Genomic DNA, 18,419 nt, shown 5'->3' with positions numbered 1-18,419 from the left:
CCCTCGCCAGCTGCCGCCGGGGGCGTTATGGCGAAGGACATGTCGCTGGGGATGGCCGTGGGTGCTGCCTCCGGCTCCGGCTCCGGCTTGGTTTCTTCGTCCTGGGCAGCTAACGTCGGTAGGCAGCAGTCGGCTGGAGACGTGACGCGGTGGTTCGCGCTCTTCTCGAGGCGCTGGAGATTTTCCAAAACCCCCCCGTTTCATCGAGCACGTCGCTGAGGACCGGTCGAGAACGGCTTATGCTCTCTAACCCTTCCATTTCTCGAAATCCGGAATCGGAGGCGAACGCGGGACCTGACTTTGTGTCAGCCATGCAGTTGTGAAGGCTCCAGAGACTCCAGCCATCCTTCCACAGTCGTTGACATTGTAGTGTTTGCGTAGTGTCGTGAGACTGGCTGGAACAAAAGCTTCCACCAATGCATTCGCAGATCTGATGAGCGCCGATGAGGAGCGAGACACGTCCCTAGAGGCGTCAGTACCACACCGGCCATCGAGCGCCATACCTGCTGCTCTATTGGCGCAAACCTCCTATTCCGCCCAGCTCAAGTCGAACCATTTCACACAAAGGCGCAGAGATGCTCATCGTAAAAGCGTAAAAACGGCCTTTGACATGCATCTAGGCTCTCAAGTCATACCATACACAGTAGCCGGCTGCCCCAAAACGCCGCTCATGCAACGCCCTTCCACCCTCCTCTTGATCGTCAAGTCACATCCTTGTATTCCAACCAGCTTAACCCCTCACGTACCTCCTTCGAACAAAAGACACATGCAGACTCTATCTCGCTTGATATATGTTCTTTTTCTGGGGGGTTTTTTTTTCTTCCGTTTGCCATTTTGGCAGGGTTCATATTCAGTTAGTTTCCTCGTCAACCTTTTCGAGCCGCAGGTCGTTGACGAGCATATATCGGCTAAAGCCCAGCCACAGGTATCGAAACCAGACCATCTGGCTCTTGTGCGCCGTCGTCATGGCGCGCCAGGCGGTGCCCAGCTTGGGCTCGGAGCCAAACAGGTTGTTGGTGTAGACGAGCCTCTCGGGGTGCTCGGGGTCCTCTCCGCGCGAGAACAAGGTCGAGGCGATGGTGGTGAAGAGGTCGAAGCCGCCCGAGTACTTGCGCATCAGGCCGACGGTGCCCAGCGTGTAGACGTCGACGGGGCTCTTCCACTCGGGCTTGCCCTCAGTCAGGGCCCTGGCGAAGCCGCGCGCGCCGTGGTAGAGGGAGATGTGGTTGGGGTGGGACGAGACGCCGCGGCCGTCAAACGTGATGAGGGCGTCAATGTTGGCCGTGGGCTCGGAGGCGTTTTCGGCCCGCTGGCGCGCGAGCTGCGGCGCAAAGGCCTTGGTGAGGAGGTTGGCGATCTTGGTCTCGTCCCAGTGCGTCGTCATCGAGTCGGGGAAGTCCTTGCTGCAGGCGACTGTGTTAGTGGCCCCTCAACCAGGGATGCGCCGTTGGTCAGGCACTCACGGGTTGTCCACGACAAAGACGTCGGACTCGTCTCGCAGGCCCAGCGCCAGGCCGCTCTGGACGAGCTCCTTCTTTCTGATTTCGCCGAGGCCTTCCGAGTTCCCTAGAGGCATGCCGTGTCAGTCACTGCTCTGCTCTTGTTCCTCGGCATCCGCCCAACGGGGCGAAAGAAAACACCGCCGCCCATCACACTCAAAATTATAGTGGCAGACCGGCGGTGTTTTCTTTCGCCCCCTTGGCCGCCATACCTGAGCTCAGACAGAGAATCTTGACGTGGTTTCCCGTCTCGGGCCGCGCCAGCGCCAGCACCGTGGGCGCAAAGAACATGGCCTCGTCGTCCGGGTGCGCAATCAGCAGGCACACGCGCTTCTCCAGCAGCTCGGGGAAGCGGTTGCGCACGGCGCCGGCGGTGCACATGTAGAGCGCGGGCACGACGGCGACGAGGGACGCCGTCAGCACCAGCAGCGACCTGGAGCTGAGGCCCAGTCGGAACGGCAGGTCGAAGGGCAGACTGAGGGAGGTGGGCATGGCGGCGGGAGTGTCGACGAGGCTGCGGGACGAAGCGAGCCTCGGCTGTGATGGTGGATGGTCTGCGGGTTGCTTCGGGTCGGTTGCTGCTCGTGGTTGAGGCTTGAGATGCGTGATATGCTTGGTGTTGGATCTCGTTACTCGTTGCTTCGTGTTCGCGCGTGTGTGTTTATGGTGGTGATGCGACTGGTGGGATGTTTTTGTTGGGGGATAAAGCGGGTTGCCGGCCGAGTCCTAAAGTGCGTGCGTGCCTTTTCTGCGGGAAATCAACCGGCGGCATCAAGTGGGGGAGCTTCTCTGTCAGTGAGTGAGGGAGTGAGAGCATGTGTAAACAGAAACGGCCCGCAGCCAGAGCTGCAGCAATGGAGCCAGACGGCGCTCAAGGGCCGATGAGCGGCAATTGGCCCGAGGATGGAGAGGGTGAAACATTGGATGGACGCCGGAGGGGGTCGCGGACGAGGTGCTGCTGCAAGGGACGATGGAGGCATCACGGGGACATGATGCGGTGAGGGACGATGAGAGTGAGCTGGTTGACTTGATATATACTCATAGTTTAGATAGTTCATATAGTTACCTATATTCAGTGAAAGAGCTGTTGTATATATCCTTCATATCGCAAGCATAAAACATCAACCTCGTCTGCGTAGCCTCTGACATCGTCCAGGCTTCTCAATGTCTCACTAACCGCTAGAGGGCACCTGTAGCGCCACCCCCAGGGGCAGTCCGCCCTGGAGCATTATCGATAAGGCACCCGCGGAGTCCCGCTATGGCTGCTGATTGGCTGCCCGTCTGTCCTCGGCTGATCTGGTCTGATGTCATTTGCCGATTGGCTCACGAGACACGTGTGTGGAATGTCGAAGCTCAACATCAGATTACTCTCACCACATCGAATCTACGACTTTTCGAGTACTCAATCAAACTACATCAGAAGTCGACAGAGATTGAGACAAGGGAAATGGCCAAAAACCGCAAGGATCCAACAAAAATCAAGCTCCGCCAGCCCGACCGCTCCCCGCCCACCGAAAAGACGCTGCTGGACATTGCCCAGGAGCGATCGCTCTTTGACCAGGCCGCCAAGCGAGAACAGGAGCTTGCAGGGAAAACCGGCGACGAAGACGATGATGATGGGAAGTTGTCGCCTGGCGCGGAGCGGTTCCTGGATGCGCTGCTGTGGACGACGACGCTGGCGATTTTGCACTCTACGTTTGACGTCTTGGTGATGAATCAGTATGGGACGGTGATTAAATGGGACAAGGTCGTTGCGAATGCGGGCAGGGCGTGGTGCGGTAAGCTCACCTTCTCGACTCTACACAATTGAGCAACATTACATGATTTACAAACGAATTGATGGCTAATGTGGTATATATTGGGAAACAAACAGCCTTCTTCTTCCTCTTCTACGTCCTCCACCCCCACGAAGCCAACCAGACGCTCCTCCCCGGCCTCCCGCAACGCTTCCAGAAGCCCCTCCGCCAGCTGCTCTTCTTCGCCATGAGCTGCGCGGCCGGCTGCGCCCTCGTGTACATTACCAACTCAAAGGGGTACCTGTATAACATGAAGAGGGCGCCGCCGCTGGGGTGCTTGTGGGTGTGGGCTGTGGTTGAGCTGGACTTGTTGTGGGCGGTGCCGAGTTTGCTTGTGACGGGGGTGTATTTGTGGGTGAATGGGTTTTCGATCAAATGATGGGCGTGTGTGCACATGTGCAGTAGATGAAGAGAAGGAGGAGGAAAAAGCATTGCGATTTGTGTTGCGTGACTGATAGATACTCTGGCTCTCACGAAGCTCCGGCCTCTTCGGCATGCCACCCGCATTCTTTCCATGAGATCGCCTTATCGTGCCGAATATCGGCCACCTGCGGAATGCAACCTCAGGCTGCAAATTCCGACTTCAGCGTTGTCCTTCCGCAGTTCCGAGGTACGATACCGTCGAGTCGTTTCATGGGACGCGCTCCCGTGGCAGAGGAGACCATTCCGGGGCGCCTCTTGGAGCCAACATGACTTTAATGTGCTCGATGACGCCGAATGTGGATGTCACTACGCGAAATCAAGGAAATTGTCACGACGAATTGATGGGTGCTCTGATACCGAGTCGTAGTGAGATCTGGGATGACTATAGAGTGGGAAGGTGTGTCCGTCCGGAATGCGGGAGGATCTTTGCTCGTGGTGGATTCTTATCAAACGAGTAACTAATTGAATTATACCACCGTAGAAACAGAACAACTTTGCAAGTATCGATAAGGCGTTTCGTCAATATTATGTGGATATCCTAAACCCGCGTTTGAAAAAAACCACGCCATACATTGCACATCTCAAAATCCCCATGTCTCATCCCCTCCCCCATGGTCCATCGTCACACCTAAATAGGTAGCGAAATCAAGCAACATGACAAATAACTCGAGTAGGAGGGTAAAATGAAATAGACAGACCTTCGTCCGTCATACCGTCTTTCATACCAGGTTACGCTATGCAATCATCTTGTAAAGAAACATGGAAATCGCACGCTTCCTTCCCATGACACTATACATCAGCGTCCACCTCTTTTGCCAAGAAGAAAAAGCCCGTCTTATGCAGATAGATGAGAAAACTCGAGGTCTTGATATAGCACAAGGATTAAAGAGAAAGAGAAATTATGCCTGCTCCCTAACTCGAACCACAAACTGCCAGAAAATTAAGGAGACAGAAACAGCAAAAATCATCATCGCATTTGTCTGCTTGGCTGCTCCGCGAACCGGATGCCTCTTCTCGCGGGAGGCACTCGCGGCGTGCCCTCGTCGTCCGAGTCGCTGTCCTCGGCGGCAGTCGGGCCGCCCACGCCCAGGGCCGCCTCTCGCCTCCTTCGCTCGGCTGGCGTCTCGCCCGTGGAGAGGCTGGCATCATCGAGCCTCTGACGGACGTCGACTGCGCTGCTACTGCGCTCAGTTTCGCTTCGCTGGCCTCCCAGCGCGGCGAGGCGACGGTTTCGCTCCACGGCGGTCTCACCATCCAGCTCGGAAGGCTGGACAGAGGCATTTACGCCGCTGCCATCTCGGGCCCGGGGCGCATCAGCCTGCCGCCGGGGGGAGACGGACTCGGAGTCTCGGTAGCTGCCGCGGGGAGCGGGTGAGACCGACGTGGACGCCGACGTGGACGCCGACGTGGAGGCAGGGCCGGAGCTGGATTCGGGCTCGATGGTAATCTCGGGTATGTTGAGCGGGCGGCTCGTGCCCTGAACCTGGAGATCTTGCCGGGCCAAGTCCTTGAGCGCGGTGGAGGCGGAAGAGCGGTCCACAACCTCCTTGCGCGTGCTCGCGTCAAGCTTCTGCACCTCGCGGATAAAGTCCTCCTTGGTCATGCGTCGGCCCACGCCTCCAATCGTGAAGCGAATCTTTCGATCATCGTCGGAGTCGTCTTGGTGAGCCACGCCCTTCTTGCCACCGAAGCCGCTAGTCCAGCCGGGCTTGAACACCGGCCTGGAAGATGAAGCGGCTGCGCCAGCAGCAGAGGATTCGCCCGCCCTGCCTTCTTCCATGGCCGCTGGCGGGGACTTTTCGGGGTGCCGTGCAAGGGCGCCGAGACCCAGGTACTTGAGACTGTTGTTGATCCGGGTGCCCTCCTGGCCGGCGGGCTTCTGCGGAGGCAGCTCGTATGTCTTGACGACTTCGCCGTCCTCGTCCTCGACAATGATCTGTCGTAGCAAGTTAGAAGGCAAATTCCAGATACCTCGTGAGAGGAGAGAGGAAAGAAACATACCGCATTGCCGAACTGGTAAGCTCGGGCTGGTTCATGTCGTCGACCGGTTTTATCCTTTCCTTTCCGCTTCTCCAATTCGGAGCTGTACACGTCCCCCACTTTACGGCGGATGTTGTTCACAGACCAACGGAACTTTTCTGCCTCAGACTTGGATCTCTGCCCAGTGGGCACGAGTGATGGTCGTTTTGGCACCTCCTCATTCCTCCCTCCTCCTTCGACCTCGTTTTGTGTTGATCGAGCGTCAAGAACATCGCCCTCGTCATCTTCAAGCACTAGGTGCTCGCCTTCCTCATACACATTGACGTGTGGTGGTGCTGGAGGGCTCTGACTCTCATCGGCTCGTCCGCGACGACCGCGAGGCTCTTCGACATCGGCCGGCTTCTCCAAGTCAACCTCAGTAGGGCTCTCTCCAGACCGGGTAGAACCGATGACCTCCGGCTCGGGGGGCGTCTCCTTTTCGGGTGGTGGCGAAGCTGGTGCTGACCGGTTAGGGAAGATGGCCGATTGACTGATGGGGCCTCCAGGCCCAATGCCGTCGTCCCACTTCCTGTGCTTCCTCTTCTTGGCCACCAATGACGACGGACGACTGCCCGAACGGCCGTTACCGTCCTCTTCTCGCTGGCGACGGAGAAACTGCGCAGGTGGGGGAATGGTGCCGGGGGGGAACTCGGGCGCCTTGTAGTCGTCAAAGGACGTCTCCGACATCGTCCGGGCCTGGGATCTGGACTGGGACGAGATCCTGGGCAGCCTGTTCATCCATGACGGTCCGTCCTCGGGCGCGGCGGTGTAGGACATGGTAAGGGTCAGGGTGTTGATGCGCTTGCCGAGCGTGAAGACGGCAACCGATGAGCCGTGGACCAGGATGGACGAGATGACCAGGAACGTGACAATGGGCCATACGAGGTAGATGAGGTTGTAGTGAGGCGTGCCCTCGGGCGGCAGTTCCGATAGCGGCACGGGCTCGTCGTGCTCCAGCTCGGCACGCGCGAGAATGGCGACGAAGATGGCGCCGACGCCAATGGGGCCAAAGTGGCCTGCGAACAGGGCCTCGCGCCAGTTTTTGATATCCGGTATGAGCGGCTTGAGCAGCATCATGACGGGGATGCGGCGGAAGAGGATGACGAAGATGGCGATGACGACGAGGCGCCAGACCTCCATGCCCAGGAAGCCGTTGTTGTACTGCTCCCAGGGGATGATGGTTCCAAAAAACACAAAATAGGCCAAGTTGAGAAGCAGATCGATCACGTTGGAAACGTGCGACTCCTCCGTCTTTTCGCCGAACCAGCCGTCGTTAGAGAAGCCGACTCCGGCAGCAAAGCCCACGAGGAGATCGTCGACGCCGAGGATACTACCCGAACCGGCGCAGAAGAGTGAGAGGGCAAAGTAGAAGACGAGGAAGCTCTCGCGATCAATCAGCTCGTGTTCCTCGGCGTAGCGGATGCCGCGGCGCGCAATGTAGCCGATCATGAAGCCGTAGAAGGCGCCAAAGATGCACTCGTAGAGGATCACGTAGACGACGAAGTGGAAGCTGACCTCGCCGGCGCTGCGGTTGTACTGTATCAGGAACAGCGAGAGGTAGATGAAGGGAAAGGCCATGCCGTCGTTGCAGCCGGACTCGGCGGACAGCAGGTCTCGCAAGTGCTTGGGCACGCGCTTGGCGAACTTGCCCTTGCCGACAACGGACGAGGCCAGGACGGGATCGGTGGCGGTGACGCAGGCGGCGACGACGAGCGAATCGAGCCAGCTCAGCGGCGGGATCATCCACCAGACGAAGAGGCTGACGATCAGCCAGCCAAAGGCCATGACGGGCACCAGCAAAAAGACGACGGAGCGCCAGTGCCTCTCCATGTAGAACTTGGGCAATTCGACGCCGACGGCGAAGCACTGGACGACGAGGACGATGCGCGAGAACTCGACGGTGACGATGTCGGCGCTGCCCCAGGACCGGGGATCGATCAGGTTGGCCGCATGAGGCCCGAAGATGACGCCGCAGATGGTGGCAACGGTAGCCTCGCCAATGTACATGCGCTCCTTGATGACGGACGAGCACAGCATGAAGAGCGAGGTGAAGCCGCCGAGGATGATGTAGACCAAGTGCGGCTTGGTGATGTCGAGGTTGTCCCACGCCATGGCGGGCGGTGGTTTCGGTTCGCGGCTTCGCGACGAGGCGGACGTACGGTCTCTCGTCTCTGTATCTTTTCAATCGGTTGATTTGTGTGTCTTTTGGATGAAAAGCCCCCCTTCTCGTTGTTGAGACTCCTTCTCCTTTTCTCTCTTCCTCCTCCTCCTCTTTTCCTCCCGGTCGTCCTTGGTGTCGTTTCTGCCCAACAGATTATGCCCGTGTCGCAATACCGGCCTGATATTCTTGGCCCTGTTCCTTTACCTTGTCCTCTCTTTTCTTTTTTTGTCGCCCTTTATTCTTAGCTTCGTTTCAAGATGCGAACCTGGTCCTGCTGGCCCAAGGCGCGGATTGAGGCTCCGACGGAAGCTGGAGCTGGGAGAAGCAGCGGCCTACGGGCTGGCACTGCACTCTTGTTGTGACTCCCCAGTCAATGGTGGCCGAGCGAGGAGTACTGTGATGGCGAGACATGCAGGAGAGCAAAATCGAGGATGGGGAGAGGAGAAGAAAGCAAGGTAAACCCGGTGAAGGGTGACAAGACAGGACAGGAATGACGGAAGAAGTGGGTTCGCACGTGGAAATGAGGCCAGGACGAAGTTCTGATAAGGATTCAGTTGGACCTGGATCGAAGTGCCGCTAAGCCACAGCCAAAGCGAGTCCGAATTCCGGGGCAAAGGGCTTGGAAGCAGCAGAGAGGCAGCAACAGATGGAAGGACGGGGTGGAGAGTTGGAAGCAAGAGTTGCTGGGCGCCAGGCTGCGAGTGCGAGTGTTGAGTGTGCGTGTATGCGTATGCGTTGTGTGCGTGTTTGGTGGTCACCCACTCGTATTCTGTGTCGTCACTCGATCGGACTGGTCGGTTCCGTGGCGAAGCCGCCGATGGGCCCGGCACAAGTTCGTGGCGCGGCGCAGGATGGGGGGGAAACGCTCCGAAGGCTGGACGCTATCTGATGAGATGGATTATCGCGGCTGAGTGCCGTTGAATGGCTGTGCTGTATCGATGTCAAACTCGCTTCACCAGTCGTGATTCGATGTCGTGCGCTTTGTCTCTCCAATTGACAGCTTTGAACCTTGAGATCTGACGCGAGTCTCTCTCAATCCTGACATCGAGCATCACTATTTCCCTCGCCTCTCTTGTCTCCGTTCCGTCGCCAAGCTCCGTGCCCAGGAAAAAAGAAACGAAGGAAAAAGTTCGACCAAGAATGATGCCACACTCTCAACGTCAAACCAACCAACGCGGCCGCCAAGCAACTACCGCTGCAAGGCCCCCCCCCCCCCCGGCCCAGCGCTGATGCACAGCGCCAGTGCGGGCCCTTCAGGGCGTTTGGGCGTGGGGATTTTGCGGGCTGGGGCACCACCTCGCCTAGCGGGCAGCAGCTGGCGGCCACTAGAAGCCCTGAGGCGACTGCTGGCGGAGAGCCTTGGACCGATTCTGCCGCTCCAAAGGCGGTGTTGGCTGTAGCTCGTGATTTTAGCAGCGTCTTGGCCGGACTGGCGATGCCGTCTCTTTTCTTCCCCTTTCCGTCATCTTCTGCCATCTTATGCTATGCTCTGCTTTGTTTTTGTCTCGCCCTCCAGCTGCTTTCAATCACAACAGAGCCTCGAATGGAATTTGGCGTTCCGGTTTGCCGGAACCGTCGTCGAATGCAATTGATTCCGTTCCACGACTCTCCCTTTTCTTCCCTTGCCTTGTCTCACCCGCCTCGTGACGACTCAGATCCGTCCACTGCAGGCAAGCCGCCGAGACGAGACACCGACCAGGCCCGGTCTCGGCACGCTCTTCCTTGGCAGCACGGCGCCTCGTCTTCCTTTTTCCTCGTCCTCGTCTTCGGCCTATTGTTTGCTATTTTTATGACACCCTTGATTCGTCTTTTGTTCCTGCCTTTTCCTTTCGGTGGGGGCTGAACCTGTGTCTCCGTCACTCGAACTCCCGAACCTCACGTTTGGTGCGTGTCGTTGCCCGTCTTCCGCCAGCCAATTCTCCGTCTCTCCTGTGATTCGCTCCGACATGCTCCGTGAACACCATATCCTGGCGTTTTTCGGCACCGGGCATTGGTGAGATTTGCAGCTACGGAGACGGAGCCAAGGAGCTGTGTCCCCAACCGGCCCCCTTTTCCCTTTTCTTTCATCCTCCGTCCCTTTATTTATGCTTATCTTTCTCGGCCGCTTCCTAGCCAACTAGCAAACGCCTGGGATGAAGCCTCATCTAGATTGCTGACAACCTGCGTTAGCCCCCAACGCCAAACCCGGCCTTACCCGGGATTCTCGAGTAGTCTGTCGGGTGCTTTTCACTTGTGACATTCTCGTTGTTTATTGACTTGGCATCATTTCCTGGAAACCAATGGGAGCTGACCATCGGCCACTCGGGAACTTTCTCTACACGCAGTCTTGATGGACGAGCGACAGGACTGATCTGTCTTGGTTTTTGCTCGCTTCCCCGCGTTTGGTGATGCATCATGTGAGATGCCATAGGCGGAGCTGCTCCACGCAACAAAAGACTCGTCTGAAGATCTCTGGTGCCGATCATGGAACATCATCTGTTCAATCAGGCTTTGCAGGCGTTGATGCTGATTTCCAGCAGTCGCCAATAGGTCAGTGTCTGAACACTCGCTGACATTGCACATCAAGTATGCACATACTTCGTAGGGGTCACCTCCACGCATGCGCGCGGCTTGTGTAGCGACGTCAAAGGCCGGCGAGATCTACAATTGGCTCTTGTCGCGTGTACTCGGCGCTGTCCAACAACCGCTCATGTCACCTCTGCGGGTCATGGACTATTATATATGGTTCTGCACGAAGTCACGCGAGCACACGCATCCAAAGGAAGTTGATGAAATGCCCGTTTGCCCTTCATCGTGTTCTACTGCCTTCTGTCCATGGCCCAGATGTCGACCTGTCAGCGGCAGTAGTAGGGTTGGGCACTACCACCCTATTGCATGCCGTCCACGTTCAACAACACAGATGTGTAACCCATTTCAGAATGCAGCTGTGAGACTATCCAGAATATTTCTTCGCCGAGAGATTGTGTACGCATGTGGTACCCAAGTTTCTTCACCACGAAAAGCCTGTTGGAGAGGAGTGTATCACGAGCCACACAACCTTGATGTAGGTCGCCAAAGCCCTTGGGAGCCGCATCTGCATGTATGTATGCAACCAACCCATTTCGAGGATGGAAGCCGGCGGTACGACTTCTGGAATCATGCGTTTTAGCTGTACGTCCACGTTTGCGTTCGGCGCCGCCCCTTGCTATGCTTATTCCGACGTCGATGCTACATGCGACGTGGGACAGCTGCGTCTCATACGGGGTGTATATAGGTAAGCGTCCTGTATTGGTCCCGCGCCAGTTATTGCTATACGTTACTTGCTTGGCAAAACCCGTATGATTGCGTTTTGACAGAGAGACCAAAGTCTTTTCCATCATGGCATATGTCGCAATTGATGGGTTTACTGGTTCTGATAGCAGTTCTATGACGGGGCGTACTGATCTTGACTGCCCTCTGTATCGTATGTGTATTCAAGGGCTGAGCTCAACTCTTCTCATCTGGCTTTATCACAATGCGAGAGACTCGTTGTTCTATCGTTTGCGAGGATCAGATAGAGAGAGGCCTTTTGAATGGAGTCGGACTCTTAGCTATGAACAGAAACGTGGAATAATGTTCTAAATACGGGGGAGAGGTTACGCCCGTCTTTATCACATAGGTGCTATGATACACTGGTTCGATGTCGGAAATGGCCCCAGCTTTCTGATACCATCATTCTCGGGAGCTCGTCCGTATTGCACCTACCTGTCAGTGACGGTCAAACATCCAACTTTCTAATAAATTAGTCGTTACCTTAGACTAGCAGAGAAGGAACGATATTACCTACTTCATTCATCATGCGCTGCTATACGTCTAACTGAGGAACGGCTCGCTCATGGACTACATGCGTGTGATACCCTCCTTGTCATCTTCATGCTGGGGGCTTTCGAAGGAGCGACGTGTTAAGTATCACAATAGGACGGTGGGCGGTGCCATGGAGTCGGACGCACTCACATACATCGCCGAATGCACAAGATAACAAGCGTTCAGATTCTGTCCGTCTTTTTTTCACTGCTGGGATGGCAGCCGCTGCTCAGCTCTGCGTTTACGAACAACCAGGAGCCAGATTGGAATATAGATAAGTGATCATGAAATTGCATTACCGTAAGTCATTTCATCCTAAAAAAAATTTACTTGCATCATGGCCGTAGCGTCGTTGTGCAGAGGCAATGCCTCCCTGCGTGTGGTATCTCCTCCCAAGTCAACCCAAGTACCTCCCGTCTGCCGCCAAGTACAACCGTACACGTTGTTGGTCCACGCTCGACCCAACACCGAGCTGCACATGACACGCAATACTTAGTTGGACAATCACTCTCTCCTCATTCCAACTTTAATCCAACTTCATCTCATCCCATTCACTCACTCACTCCACGTCCTTCTCGCCCAGAGGCTCCTCCTCCTGCCTGTCAAGCTTGCCAATCAGCTTGCCTCCGTCCAGAATGCTGCCAAACATGGCCGCCTCAAACAGATGATTCACCTGCCAGGCGTGGTGGTTCGCATGCGCAATGATCCAGACCATCTCGAGCACCTGGCCGCGAGCGAAGAGATCAGCCATTGCCAGCCGCGATCCCTCCGCGAACTCGTACTCGCGCTCCTCATCGACCACGCCGCCCCTGACGTACGCGAGAGGCTCGGTGACGAGTAACCGCCAGAGATCCTTCAGCAGCGGCTTGTCGTGATGGCGATGGAAGAACTGGTGGACATGATCGCACGTGTCTTCGCCATTGCAGGCGTACTTGGCATCGAGCGGTCTGCTGAAGCCCGTTGTGCGGTACTGCTTGTCAAAAACCTCGTCAAAGTCGGCCTCGAACTGAGGCTGGTTCGGCGTCTTGCGGGCCTTGGGCCAGCCCAGGATTGCACGACGGAAGAACATGTGGCGGTCGTTCTGGATATGCCATGTGTAGAGAGCGGCGCACATTCTCGCCACCGGCTCATGCCATCTCTGGGTCAGCATACGGGCGCCGCTTGCGGCGTAGGCATCATACACCCGGCGCAGCACCTCGTCGCTGACGATGCCCGTCTCGGTGATGTCCGTCACGTTGAGGAACGAGTTCATGACCTCGGAGTTGACCAGATCGCACCCCACGTCGACGACGTCGGTTCCCGGCGAGCTGAAGACCAGATCGGCCATGACCGCCCCCGGATCGCAGCCGCGTGCGATCGCCTCGGCGGCCATGCCCAGCAGGCTGCTCTCCGACAGGGAGACGATCTGAGCAGTGCGCCGGTTCAATCGCGCTGATCGATACGACAGGTTCTTCTTGAAGCGGTCCTCTAGCGCGATCTTACCCTGGATGTACTGCTTGCCGAGAGCGACGGCGTCTCGCCGCTCGCGCCCCCCTGGAGTGCGCAGCGCATGGGGATCCTCGAGGCCTTTCTGCAGCAGCGGTTCCAGCGCCGGGAAGACGTAATTGTAGCCGTGCTCATAATAGAAAACCATGTCCGTCACATAGTTGGAGAACATGGTGGGCGCATCGGCAGCGCCCATGAGCAGGCTGGCAATGCCGCAGCCAAAGAGGGCATTGTTTGTCTTGAGGGCGTCGGGCCAGCCCGCGGCTCCGAACTTCTGAAGGGCGCCGGCCGAGGCCTGGCTTAGGCCAGCGCCCTTTGGTGGCAGGATGTTGCCGGCCGCGTGCTGGGATTCTTTCCAGGCCTGCAGATCGGCGGATAGCTTAAGTTGGACTACTCTAGGGCCCGATTCGAGAGAGGACAACGACTGCTTTTCGCCCAGGGACGAGGTTTCCGACGCATCTCCAACATCTGCAAAGACCTCGGCCACAAACGCCCGAGCCTGGTTCGACAGCACTGCCAGCTCCGGCACGGTGCCATCTCCAACCAAGTCTCTTGCTTCCGAATAGCCACTGTGAACGGGAAAAGAGTGCTTCCTGGGCTTCCGGCCGAGGAGTTTCCTAACCCGATTGCGGAAACCCTTGGCCCAAAAATACGGGGGAATCTGGTCCGAGGCACCCCGGATGGCGTCTTTCTTAGGCGACTTGATCTTGATCTTGATGCCCTTGAGGTCAAACTCGCTCCAGTAGCTCTGATGAGACAAGGACTGGCACCAAAGGAAAGCCATTGTGATGGTCGGCGCCGGGAAGAAGCAGACTGAGTTAATGGCACAGCAAGAGCTCGCTCATGGGATCCCACCGTCCGTTTATATGTTGCTTCAACGGGCGTGTATCCAGCCCGTGGTGGCACAGCTGCAGCTTGGAAAAGGCCGCATCTGCAGTTCGATGGAGCCTCTCAAAAAAGTTTGGGGTGAACCAACAACACTACATGTCACATTCTATCACAGGATTTACTGGGATCGATACGGAAGAGGAGGGGAAGGAGGGCCAACATTGAGGTGACCTGACCTCGACTGACCGGACCTTTACCTGAGCCCACCTGGACAGCTGAACTCGGCGGGCGAGGGTAAGCCGATGCTTGTTGACTCACAAGGACTATCGACCTATTTTCTCTCTATACTGCTGCTCTTCTTTGGTCGATGCGAATCACGGAAGTTCCGGATACAGAATGGACGACGGACAAGCTCAGTCTGACCGAAGGCGAGGAGACAAAGAGATGCAAACTGAAGCAGAGAGAAGGACACAGATGCAGCCAGTCAGAGACAGTTAGAAGTGGCAAGATAACGAGCCGAACTGGTTACCATCCTTGGGTCTCGCTACCGTCAACTGGAGGAGCTAATGGCGCCAGAAATCTTCATCTTGGCACCACGTTGACGACGAGGTTGATCAGGAAGAGATTTCCATTCATCCATGCGAACCTCTCCGCAAGAACACGCGGAACACGAGGGGTCCCCTGTTGACCGATTGATGGTTCATACTCCACAATGATATCAAGTTCGTTGGCTTGTCCATGTCTCCCGCCGCGGACACTTGCTGCCTTGGGAATAGCTGTATGTATGTGCTGTCTGCAAGCGTTGAAGCGGTGAGAAATTGGGTTGATGTCACGGTTTGCGAAGCTGGCGATGCTTGACCTTGACCTTGCAGAGTCGTACTCGAGCGGCCGTGGCCCCGTGAGCATGTTCCAAGCCGAGGCGTATCGAGGCTTGGCCGTTCATGCGTTTGCGGTTCGCCGTGGGCGAGACCGAGGGCAGAGTGCAACGCTCGAGGATGGGTCGTCGGCCGCGTGACGGGCGTGGCATGCTGGAGAATGGCCGTCTGCACGATACAGGCACACGCTCTGCCTCTGCATTGCATCAGGCTCCAGATGGATTCAGCAATTGGCGCCTGCGATTCGCGCGACCACGCGGCCGGCATCTGCAGGACCGAACCGCCAAGCAAGCGAGGCCCTGCTGGCTGGTTGGCTGTGTGGACCGTGGATTAGTACACGAAAAGTTATGACGGGAGAGCGAGGGAGCGGATAAGAACTTGTGCTCTAGCACGAAGAGCGAAGCAGGGGTATGGGTGGCCTTGATAACCACTTAGGTAATGGAAGAGGCAACATCCTGGCCGAAGCCGAGAGCCCTGTCTTGTTTGGCTTGTTGCTGAACAGGCGTGAGTACGCCATGCCATGCTTGTCTTGTTGTTGACCGGGTAAGGAAGTATTTGTAGGACTGCCACGAGTCCACGAGCCCACGAATCATCGCATTGTCTCACAGTTCTCCGCACTGACGACCATGTGATACTAGATAGTGGATGGCTCCGTACGATAGCATGGTAGAACGGGTTCTTCCCTTGCCATTTGAGTTGCGAGTGGTACGAGGTTTCTTGCGTCTTGTCAATGCGAATGGCAAGGGCTCAGCGGGTTGCCGAGGAGGAGGTCTGCCTGGATAGTCAATCGTATGTATTTTGTTTGTCGAAGAATGTTACCTGAGGTGGGCAGTGTGTCCCGACGCGAGCCAGATCCGGATATGCCGAGGAGTCGACTCCCAGGTCACCACGACTGCAGCTTGACGAATTGGTGCTGACCGGGGGACATGGAGACTTTCTGCAGCAGCATCTCAGCACTGCCGTTCGGGACGTGTATTCTGTCGCGCCTCGCGGCAATTGGTTAATCTCTGTTGGCCGGCAAAGCAGTTGGTTCGTACTTATTAGTCTTGCCTTGGGGACCTGAGGCTGGATGGGCGCGAGATGGAGGCTGAATGCCAGGGGATTGGCGCACTGCCTTTCTCCACACGAAAAAAAGGCCCATCCCAAGGCCAAAGACGCAGCCCGGCACAGGCGAAGACGCCGAGGACGATTGTTGGGTGTGCTAAGAGGTTGGCCGTGCCCCCCTTGGTAGGGACGGCTTTTATGGTACAAGTACACCGCAGGGCCCAACTGAGCTTCCGCCAAGGGGAGCGCGAGTTCTCCAGCCTGCGTCCCCAGCTTCATTGCGATGGCCAGAGCTGGCGGGCCACGACGATGACAGACAATGCCGGCAAGCTGATGGCCCCTCGTACCCTTCAGCTCCTGCTAGCGGTGGGCTGCTAACGACGGTTATGGCATCGGGTGCTGTTCAGCCCATACGGCCACTCGTCCGACCCCGGCCTGGGGAAGGGCTTGCAAGGGCTCACGTTCAAGCCCAATGTCACGGCGGAAATGACACTTGACCCCTTCCACGGCTGTTACAAGTACTTGTATAAGTGCCGCTGCAATCGAGATTGGCCTGGCAGCAAAAGGGCCCTGGGCGTGGAGGAGCGACCGACCTCGTCTTCCCGAGCCAACGTCCCGAGCCTACATGTAACCATTCGGTTCCGGCACCTCGAGACAGGAAGAGCTTCTGATCACGGCCCTTTTGTGATTTGATTTGCATGCCCATCCCATCCCATCCTGATCCATCCCATCACATCACATCCGACCCGACCATGGCCCCGCCCGATGCCGCGACGTCGATTCGGTACCGCCCGCTCGACCGGTCCGGGAGCGAGATTCGCCTGCTCGAGCTGCAGCCGGCGACGACCAACGACATTAACGAGCGCGTCGTGTGCCGCCTGGTGCACGAGCGGCTAAGCGACTCGCAGTCGCACGACTTCATCGGACTCTCGGCCCTGTACGGCGACATCGCCGTCTCCGAGACCATCCTCGTCAACGGCGCGGCCATCTGCATCCCCCTCCACCTCGCCCAGGCGCTGCGGCACATGCGCGCCGTCTTCCTGGCCGCGTCGCTGCCCACGCCCGACGCCTCCCGGACCGACCTGCCGCTGCACGAGGGCGTCGACGCCCCGAAGAAGGCCCCCGGCTGGCTGCGGTCGCTGCTCAAGAACGTGCGCCACATGCTGGCCGAGCCCGGCGCGTCGCGGGGGGCCACGCCGCCGCTGCGCATCTGGCTGGACCTGCTGTGCATCAACCCGCGCGACAAGCGGGAGGAGGCCGAGCGCCGGGCTCACATGGCGCGGGCCTACCGCCACGCCCGGATGGTGGTCGGCTGGCTGGGCCTCAAGGACGCGACGTCGGACCTGGCCATTGAGATCATCAAGGCCTGGGACAAGTGCATGCCCCTGACGTTTGGCGAGCCGGGCGACCGCGAGCTGCACCCGGACGACTACGCCCCTGTCCTGCAGTGGATGGGCCCCGTCGCGCACCTGAGCGACATCCCCGAGGGCATCACCGACCCGCGCGAGGTGCCCAGCTACAGGGCCATCTCCGAGTTCCTCAACCGCCCCTACTTTCGCAACTCGTGGATCCTCGACGACATGAGCAAGGCGCGCTTCCCGGCGTTTTTGCTGGGCGACGACATTGTGTCCTGGATGCAGGTGCTGCGCCTGAACCGCGTCAACGAGGACATCAAGGACCACGGCGCCGACATGTTCCCCGACGAGCTGCGGCCGCTGCTCGAGTACATGCCGCTGGGCAGCGTCTACGCTTTCTTGAAGGAGTTTGACAACCGGCAGCGGCAGGAGGGCGGCACGCCGGCCATGTTGACGACCACGACGAGCTCGGTGAGGAGTTCGTCTTCGATATCCAACATGAGGACCAAGTCAAGGCAATGAGGCGATGAGGCCAGATTTTCATGCTGCGATTGCTTCTTTCTGTCTTTTCTAACTACTGGATATGAGGAGAAGTCACCCATGAACAAAAAGAAACTCTTGATGTGTGATTGGCAGGCGGGACGACCAGGCATTTTCTCTTGTGGCTTTCCTCTTTTATCTCTCATATCTCTTTTAAATTTGCTTGGGGAGAGGGAAAGGGTCGTTTCTTTTTTCTTTCTTTCTTTCTTGTTGTTTTCCGTCTCGGATCACTACCACTGTGAGTTACGAACTTGGCTCTCTGGGATATGGGGAAACGGGATCGTCAACTGGTTTCATTATTTCCTTTATCTTGTGTTCTGGACGGCGAGACTATGGGGATACCTACTGTGTTTGTTTGATCCCTTTCTTGTGTAAAGAGAAAACTGACATGAAAGCGGGATATATAGTTGCTTATTGGGACGGAGTGCGTTGCTGGTCTTTTTTTTTCTTCTCTGGATTTTTTTTATGTACCGTATGTAGAGAGATACCAATTAGGATAGTAGATAGATTTCTTCGTTTCCTGTTTTCTTTCTGGCTTACTGCTTATTTTAGATGTAATGAGGATCAGTTGG

General features: G+C 57.0%; 7 protein-coding genes across 7 annotated transcripts; 2 read left to right on the top strand and 5 right to left on the bottom strand.

The window, feature by feature from the left end:
* Window positions 1–850: 850 nt before the first annotated feature.
* Window positions 851–1,991, bottom strand: CCMA1212_001438 (N-acetylglucosaminyl-phosphatidylinositol de-N-acetylase; the record flags this gene model as incomplete). The annotated part of the gene is made up of 3 exons (XM_073698862.1): window positions 851–1,403; window positions 1,464–1,566; window positions 1,712–1,991. The coding sequence occupies 3 exons, from the start codon at window positions 1,989–1,991 to the stop codon at window positions 851–853; spliced, it is 936 nt and encodes a 311-aa protein (XP_073561860.1).
* A 955-nt stretch (window positions 1,992–2,946) lies between these two features.
* On the top strand, window positions 2,947–3,674 carry CCMA1212_001437 (uncharacterized protein; the record flags this gene model as incomplete). Its single annotated transcript, XM_073698861.1, has 2 exons — window positions 2,947–3,277; window positions 3,373–3,674. 2 exons carry the CDS (start codon window positions 2,947–2,949, stop codon window positions 3,672–3,674), a joined length of 633 nt encoding a protein of 210 aa, XP_073561867.1.
* Window positions 3,675–4,685: 1,011 nt separating this feature from the next.
* Window positions 4,686–7,849, bottom strand: CCMA1212_001436 (uncharacterized protein; the record flags this gene model as incomplete). Its single annotated transcript, XM_073698860.1, has 2 exons — window positions 4,686–5,654; window positions 5,720–7,849. The coding sequence occupies 2 exons, from the start codon at window positions 7,847–7,849 to the stop codon at window positions 4,686–4,688; spliced, it is 3,099 nt and encodes a 1,032-aa protein (XP_073561866.1).
* A 2,214-nt stretch (window positions 7,850–10,063) lies between these two features.
* Window positions 10,064–10,727, bottom strand: CCMA1212_001435 (uncharacterized protein; the record flags this gene model as incomplete). The annotated part of the gene is made up of 4 exons (XM_073698859.1): window positions 10,064–10,167; window positions 10,190–10,373; window positions 10,476–10,538; window positions 10,650–10,727. Coding segments are annotated over 4 exons (429 nt in total), but the record flags the coding sequence as incomplete, so codon positions are not given.
* A 1,552-nt stretch (window positions 10,728–12,279) lies between these two features.
* Window positions 12,280–13,989, bottom strand: CCMA1212_001434 (uncharacterized protein; the record flags this gene model as incomplete). Its single annotated transcript, XM_073698858.1, has 1 exon — window positions 12,280–13,989. One exon carries the CDS (start codon window positions 13,987–13,989, stop codon window positions 12,280–12,282), a length of 1,710 nt encoding a protein of 569 aa, XP_073562344.1.
* Window positions 13,990–14,862: 873 nt separating this feature from the next.
* On the bottom strand, window positions 14,863–15,060 carry CCMA1212_001433 (uncharacterized protein; the record flags this gene model as incomplete). The annotated part of the gene is made up of 1 exon (XM_073698857.1): window positions 14,863–15,060. The coding sequence occupies one exon, from the start codon at window positions 15,058–15,060 to the stop codon at window positions 14,863–14,865; it is 198 nt and encodes a 65-aa protein (XP_073561863.1).
* Window positions 15,061–16,704: 1,644 nt separating this feature from the next.
* On the top strand, window positions 16,705–17,829 carry CCMA1212_001432 (uncharacterized protein; the record flags this gene model as incomplete). The annotated part of the gene is made up of 1 exon (XM_073698856.1): window positions 16,705–17,829. One exon carries the CDS (start codon window positions 16,705–16,707, stop codon window positions 17,827–17,829), a length of 1,125 nt encoding a protein of 374 aa, XP_073561862.1.
* Window positions 17,830–18,419: the final 590 nt, after the last annotated feature.

Source organism: Trichoderma ghanense (assembly GCF_004382785.1).
Source record: "Trichoderma ghanense strain CCMA-1212 chromosome Unknown scaffold_1, whole genome shotgun sequence".
Lineage (NCBI taxonomy): Eukaryota > Fungi > Ascomycota > Sordariomycetes > Hypocreales > Hypocreaceae > Trichoderma > Trichoderma ghanense.
This window is presented reverse-complemented; position numbering and strand designations above follow the sequence as displayed.